The 7639-nt window shown below is 42.9% G+C and overlaps 2 protein-coding genes across 2 annotated transcripts; both read right to left on the reverse strand.

The window, feature by feature from the left end:
• Positions 1–718: 718 nt before the first annotated feature.
• On the reverse strand, positions 719–1738 carry LOC102022152 (keratin-associated protein 9-3-like). The gene has a single exon (XM_005394381.2). The coding sequence runs from the start codon at positions 1652–1654 to the stop codon at positions 1298–1300; it is 357 nt and encodes a 118-aa protein (XP_005394438.1). The 5' UTR covers positions 1655–1738; the 3' UTR covers positions 719–1297.
• Positions 1739–3454: 1716 nt separating this feature from the next.
• On the reverse strand, positions 3455–4388 carry LOC106149653 (keratin-associated protein 1-3-like). The gene has a single exon (XM_013519177.1). The coding sequence runs from the start codon at positions 4361–4363 to the stop codon at positions 3806–3808; it is 558 nt and encodes a 185-aa protein (XP_013374631.1). The 5' UTR covers positions 4364–4388; the 3' UTR covers positions 3455–3805.
• Between the last annotated feature and the right edge of the window lie 3251 nt (positions 4389–7639).

Here is a 7639-nt window from a genome sequence, read left to right on the forward strand (position 1 = left end):
GGGCAAGCCCACGCCTCTGGAAGATTCCCGCATATTCTCAAGGCACTGCTTCCACCTTTTGTCAGGCTTGTAGGTTGTTTTTCATCTCCCTGTGGATCCACCCAGGCTCAAAACTTAGCTCCTTCAGTGGATTTCACACAAGAGTTTACCCATCCCAAGAATCATATGAGTCTGTTAACTGAATGGGGGGAAGCAGGTAAAAAGTTCATTACTTCCTGACCATGTCGAACTTTTCTGCTCTTTCTTTGTTGCCTTCTTTCTAGATAAAAACCACTCCTCTCTGTCTCATGTGCAACTGTTTGACATCTTCTCTTAAGCTGTTGGGTTGCATGTCCCACAGGGACGTACCCTGTTGTAATTCGACCTATCAAGGCATATTACCATTAACCATCTGACCACCCGAGAGGAATTCTTCTAAGGACACCTGAGAGAATACAGTTTATTTTCTCTCGTTATATGTCAGTATTTTCGCATATATTTTTTTCTCTCTGGATAGTAAGGCCCTGAAGCATAATAATTAGTTCTTCACCATTTTGATCACCATCACATCAGCTTTAGAAGTGGTAATCAATATGTTTATTGAACATATGAATGGTGAATTATGCAGGACTTCCACCCTTTTTTAAAGAGTAAAAAAGTAATCCTTTTATGTATACATTCTTAAATTAAAACAGTAGATGTCCAAGTAGAAACACAGACCACTATTTCTTTGCCCAGTGGATAACCTTTATTAAGAGATATCAGAAGACATTGTACTACAAATAAAGCTGATATAGCCAACAGGCAGGATTGCTATGATCTCAGAACTGAGGCCTGGGTCAGGTGTTGCAGTGTAGAAAGATCCAGCCTTCTTAGCAGGTGGATGTTGGATGAAGAGCTTCCAATTTCACTGATGACTTCTGAGAAATGACTCTTGGCTGTATTTGGGTGCCTCTGACATTGGAAAAATATTTTTAGGTAAACAGAAGAGATAAGTAGATATTAAGAGGGAAAATAAAGTTGTGGACAATTCTCATGGAAAGACTGCACAATGCACTGGTAATTTTGAGCATCAGAAATAGTACACCCAGAGCAACTGGGCAGTCATACAGCGGGATCACAGCATTTGTGCCCACAGTGGTTAAGGTACTCATTATAGAATGGAAACAGATAGAAGCATGGTGCTCATATACTCGATACAACCATAGCAGAAAATGAAATAGAGGTCTAAGAACGTGCTAGTGTCCAGGGGTGGTCAAAGAGATGAACAATGCAGAGATACTGAGTCTTGGGCAGCTGGGAATGAGCAACCTGCCTCTTAAAAGGTGGGCTCACAGCAGTGGCAGCAGCAGGCCGGGCGGCAGCAGGACTGTCCACAGTAGGAGGGGCGGCAGCAGGAGGCCTGGGCATGGTGCAGCTGGCAGCAGGTTGGGGGCGTGCTGCTCACCACGCAGCAGGGCGGCAGGTAGGTGCCCTCCACGCGGCAGTCTGGGCGACACCACCTGGTGCGGTAGCTCACGGCGCCGGCGCTGCTGCCGCCTTCCTGGCCCAAACCGATGCCACCCCCGATGCCACAGCCAGTGCCAGTACAGGTTGGCTCGCAGTAGCTGGAGCCGTAGATCCCACTGGTGCGGCAGCTGGGAAATCCGCAGAAGCTGGTGGAGCAGCAGGCCATGGTGCGGGGAGTTGTGGCGAGAGTTGTGTTGCTGGGAGAAGTGGAGAAGTTTCTGAGCTTTGGCGGTGACTTCCACACGGGGCCTTTTATACACCCGAGCCGGCTGCTCCTTATGGAATTCTTCACATATTTCTCTTGTTTTTGTTTAAATTTATTCCTCAGTGGTCCTCTGATTGGCTCCCACTGAAATACTTTTGACACATTATGAGCCGCAGTTTGAAAATTACTTTACTTTAAAAGTCATGGGGACTCCTCACATCAGCTCTCAGCTCTTTAGAATATGCTTGTGGTTTCCAGTGTTGAAAGACTCCTTCCACTTTACACAACATCAACACCCTCATTTGGCATAGTCATCCCATGTGACAGTCTATGCAGACCACAAAGCCCAGGGTAACTTTCGGGCTATATTAAATATTATCTTTCCCCTCCTGGGTAGATGGATTGAACTCCATTGAATGTAGAACATCAGACTATTTGCTAAACTGCCGCAGTATATTTGGTCACGTGGAATTAAAACTACCACCACATTTACTCGAACATCACATCAAATTACCCTTGTAATTCCTTTGGTTTCAGCCCATCTGAAATGTGAAAATGTTCTTGTGTTCCAGGCCAATAATATTTTCCTGTGAACTAAATGATTTAGTGAATAAGAAGGTATCTAGCATGATGCTTAGCTTATGGAGGAATCTTATGAAATTTTTACTGAACATAATTCAATAGATGCATATTAAATGGGTGGAGTAAGTGCATGATTCATGGGGTCCTGTGCAACTCGTAAAGGATTAAGTAGAACTTCGAAGCTACAGTACCTTTCATGAAGGAGACTTGTTATTTGCTCTGAAAAGAGACTGGGAAGTGTTGGATTATTTTTATCTGAATTTGGTAGTTGAACCAAGACAGGAAAAAAAACAAGTAGGAATTCTGACATTTTGATGAACGCACTGCAACCCGCTTTGGTCTGTTCAGAGAGCTATCATCTCGAGAGTGATCCATCCAAGGTAAGTGCTGGGAGCTTGTGAGTAACTTCAGAAATATTTTCTTAGGTTTTCCTATACTTATGTCCCATTACTATATTTTATATGTTGCACTCAAATGCTTAAAGAAAAATTTGGAAATGAATAGTAAAACCTATTTCTTTTTGTTCTTCTTAAGAAAACACATTTTCTGTTTGGCTACAAATCACGGTACGGAAGTTTTGGATTTCTAATTTGTCTGCCTGATATGGTCACTAGGTACACCGCATAGCTGTTTGTCCTGCTCCTATTGAGACCAGAGATACGCCATGCACATGCACTAATACTGTGGGCTGAAACTTAACCACAAGGGGAGCAGGAGGAGGAAAGAGTCAGGTTAAGGAGTAAGAATTAAATCTTGGAAAATAAGTGGTATTTGGTAGATATTTTAAAGTCCCTTAGCAGGTACTGCAATTTATTAATGTCGGGTGTGAATGGAGGAGATCATCGAGCATGTTATATAATAAGAAATTACAGAAATACACTTAGGCAGGAACCCACTGCTTTGACCAGCCTAAACATTTTAACTAAAAGTGGCTGAATTTCTCTAGACTAGTTATAGTAGATCAGAGTATGTAAGTATTTGAGTAACTACAAAGATTATGGAATGTATGGAACATTTTATTGGGAGGTACATGCAAGCATGGTTTAATTTGTATTTAGTCTTTCTTCTTTAAACAATATGCTCATGGCTTAAGATTAGTATCAAAATATAAGGCACTCTTCTTGAGTTCCAAGGGTAAGTGGACACATTCAGGTGAAAGAAGGACATAAGTCTGCTTGCTTTGCACATCTGAGTGTTTTATTTGACAGTAATAAGGGCTGTTTAAGTAGAAAGCAGATGGAAGCCACACAGAGATCAAGAGCTAGGGAGAGAGCTGAGATATCACTGAAACGAAGAGCTGCCCTTTGGGGTGTCCTCTCCAGCAAGGCAGGGTGTGCAGAGCACAGTGATTGGTCCATATTTTCAGTGAGCCAAATCAGCACAGCCAGGGGGCCAAAGAGTTTTGTTATTTATGAGTAGTTTATCAGCATCGCGATACTTGGCACAGGTCACGTGGAAGGAGCACATCTTAGGAGATCAGCAGGTTTGCTTTGCTCCCCTTTCATTCTTGAGTAATCAACAACCTGGTCATTAACAGGTGGGCTCACAGCAGCTGGGCTGGCAGCAGGTGGGTTCACAGCAGCTGGGCTGGCTGCAAGGGGGCTCACAGCAGTAGCAGCAGCAGGCCGGGCGGCAGCAGGACTGCCCACAGTAGGAGGGGCGGCAGCAGGAGGCCTGGGCATGGTGCAGCTGGCAGCAGGTTGGGGGCGTGCTGCTCACCACGCAGCAGGGCGGCAGGCAGGTGCCCTCCACGCGGCAGTCTGGGCGGCACCACCTGGTGCGGCAGCTCACGGCGCCGGCGCTGCTGCCACCCTCCTGGCCACAGCTGGCTCCACAGGAGCTGGTCTGGCAGCAGCTTGGCTGGCAGCAGCTGGTCTGACAGCAGATTGGCTGGCAGGAGCTGGTCTGGCAGCAGGTTGGCTGGCAGCAGCTGGTCTGGCAGCAGGTTGGCTGGCAGCAGCTGGTCTGGCAGCAGCTTGGCTGGCAACAGGTTGGCTGGCAACAGGTTGGCTGGCAGCAGCTGGAACCGCAGTTCCCGCTGGTGGAACAGCTGGGAATTCCACAGAAGCTAGTAGCACAGCAAGCCATGGTGTGAGGAGTTGGGTTGAGAGCAGAGTTGTCCAGAGAAGGTTGTGTTTTGGCTGCACCTTTGACAGCTGGCCTTTATATATTCCCCAGAGCTGTTTGTTTACCTAACATTTAGCATCTTCCCTTGATGACACTTGCAAAGCCAGGCTCCCATTGGCCTGTCGCTAAGTTGTTTAGACAACTCTAACTAGCACTTCAATTGTTTGCTTTGGTAAATATTCAATTAAGGCTCATTATGTTTTTCCTTTGCCCTCTGGACTAAGAGAAGGTGCATCCGGGAAGCCAGTGAGGGCAGCACCTCTTTACGCAAGTTACGTGGCAGGTGGACACGGTTAGACATTGCCCTGCTTGCTTTGTCATAGCTGTCCCTGGTTAACCTTCAGGGGCAGTTCATCTAAACCGGACATTTACTTCCTCCATGGTCACTCAGATGTGATCATGATTTCATAAACAATTTGTTCCGACTTGGGAAGACTAATCTTAGCGTCATCCAAAAGTGAGCTATCGCTTTGTTTGTCAACATCCAAACAAAGTCTGTCTTTCTCTGATGGGTTCATGCAGGTAATAGCATCCAATTAGCATTCTAGTCTTCATCACCAGTGCACATATTACCAACTGAAGCCTTCAATGACCTCTGCCTGCAAATTGCTTCCTGACTTTGTTAAATTAAAAATATATGCTATTAATGGATGCACATTGTAAGAAGTCAAACAGTACAGTCATATAAAGAAAAACTAATATTTCCTCCCCCGATGCCCAACATAGCACATCTTTCCAAAACTAGTACTCCAGAGAAAATCAGTGTTAAAAGTCTGGTGCATATTCTTTGACACTTGTATGCCTGCATCTGAAAAAAAAAATACACACGCACGCACATGTATCTTCTGCTTTAGTAAGGTTTGGATCTCTTCATACATATTTAAATTGTGGTGAAATAGCAATAACATAAAATTTATGGTAGTAATCTTAACCATTTATATTAACTACCTTAGCCACTTTAAAATAGTCTTATCACCCTTGCTGGAAATCTGTTGATCATATATTTAAGAGTTTATTTCTGATTATTCTATGCCATTTGTCTCCACGTGTGTATGTTAGTATCTGGTTGGGTTACAGTCACTTTGCAGTACATTTTGAAACAGGAAATGTGAGACCACCTCTGTTCTTTCTCAAGATTGTTTTAATTTTTTAGGATCCCTTATGATTCTATATGAATTTTTGGATAGATTTTGCTAATTCTGCAAAAGTACCATTAAGATTTGTGTAGGGACTGCATAAAATCAGTAGATTCTTTTGGTAGTCTTAACATTTCCCAATGTTGAGTTTTCTGACCCATGAACATGGGATGTCTTTCCACTTATTTGCATCCCCTAACTTGTTTCAGTTATGTTTTGTATTTTCGGGTGTACAAATATTTCCCTTTGGTTATATTTATTGCTCAGAATTTGTGTGATATTGTAAGTACAATTGTTTTCTTAATTTCCTTTTCAGATTTTTCATCATTAGTGCATAGGAATTCCAGTGATGTTTGTGTGTTGATTTTGTGTTTGTTAACTTTACTGAAATCATTCATTAGTTCTAACAGCTTTCATGTGCTTGTGAAACTTTTAGGGACCTCCACATATAAGATCATGTTGTCTTTTAACAGTGATAATTTACTTTTTCCTTTCCAATTTGGTTGGCTTTATTTCCTTTTCTTGCCTAATTACTCTGCCTACAACTTCCAGTATTATGATAGCTAGACTGAACAGAAGTTGGCGTTCTTGCCTTGTTCTTAACCTTCTGGGAAAAAACTTTTAGTCTTTCATTGTTGACTGGTAAGTCAGTTGTATTCTCTTAATATTTAAATTTTATTATGTTGAGGTAGTTTCTATCCTAATTTATAGAGTATTTTTTTAATTATGAGAGGGTTTTTAATTCTGTCAAATGCTTTGTCTGCATTGATTAAGATGACCACATGTCTTTTTTCCTTTATCCTGTTAATGCAATGTATTGTACTGATTGATCCTTGCATTTCAGGATAAAGTCCCAGTAGTCATAGTTTTAAAATCCTGTGTGTGTATGTGTGTAAACTACTGGTAGTTGAACCTGAGGCCTTCTTATTGAGCTATATACTGTAGCCCTTTTAACATTTTTTATTTTATAGCAGTCTTACCATATTCTAAGTTGCCCAGGCTGGACTTGAACTTTTGATTTTTCTGCCCCAGACTGCCAAAATGCTGGGATTCCAGGCATGGGATCTCATACCTGATTACTTGTTAATTCTTTTAATGTGCTGTTGAATTCTATTTGCTAATATTTGGCTGTTGACTTTGGCATGAATATTCACTGGGAATATTGTTCTGCAGTTTTAGAGAGTCATCTGACTCTGGTGTCAGAGTAATGCTGGCCTTACAGAATGAATTTGGAAGTATTTCCTTCTCTTCAGTGTCTTGAAAGAGTTAAGGGTTGGTGTTAATTTTCTGTATATATTTGGTAGAATTCACTAGCAAATCCCTCTAGGCCTTGCCATGGATTCTTTTTATTTAGGAAGGTTTTGATTACTGATTCAACTTCCTTGTTAACTATAGATTTGTTCAGAGTTTTTTATTTCTTTATGATTCAGTTTTGGCAGGTTGTGTGTTTCTAGGAATTTATTCACAGATATGTTTATCTATGGGTAAGACATGTCTATGTTACTCAATTCCTGATATATCCTATATATAGGACTCATTTTTCATAGCTACACAACGTTATGGAGTCTGACCATTTCACAATTTTTTGAGTCATCTTATTGACAATATGTCAATCTTTTTAAGTTAGTGATTTCAAATTTTAAAATAATCGGAGGGAGGGCCTCTGGCGCACAGGGAGCCATGGGGTGGGGGGGAGCACTGGTCTTCTGGCTGCCTCACTTCCTGCCTCGTAGGCCCCTGGAGGGAGGGCCTCCAGCACACGGGGAGCCATGGGTGAGGAGCACCTGTCTTCCAACCGGCAGCTCGCTCCCTGCTTCGTAGGCCCCCGGAGGGAGGGCCTCTGGGGCACGGGGAGCCATGCAGCCACTGCTCAATTGAGAACTATCATGACACAGAGAAACAATGACACAATTGGCCCACCATGCACCAGCTGCTGATGCCCACCTATGGACGTGTTTCATTCAAACATGGAAAAACCCCTGGGAATACATGCTATACAACGGGCCACTCTTGCTCCTGCCATTGAGAACCAGAAAGGTCTAGAGTCAACAGAGGAGCAGCTGCTGAACAAGGACTCGGAGAACATGAGAATGCAGACTAA

This window comes from Chinchilla lanigera, unplaced genomic scaffold (genome assembly GCF_000276665.1).
Source record: "Chinchilla lanigera isolate Chin_1 unplaced genomic scaffold, ChiLan1.0 scaffold00050, whole genome shotgun sequence".
In the NCBI taxonomy this organism is placed as follows: domain Eukaryota; kingdom Metazoa; phylum Chordata; class Mammalia; order Rodentia; family Chinchillidae; genus Chinchilla; species Chinchilla lanigera.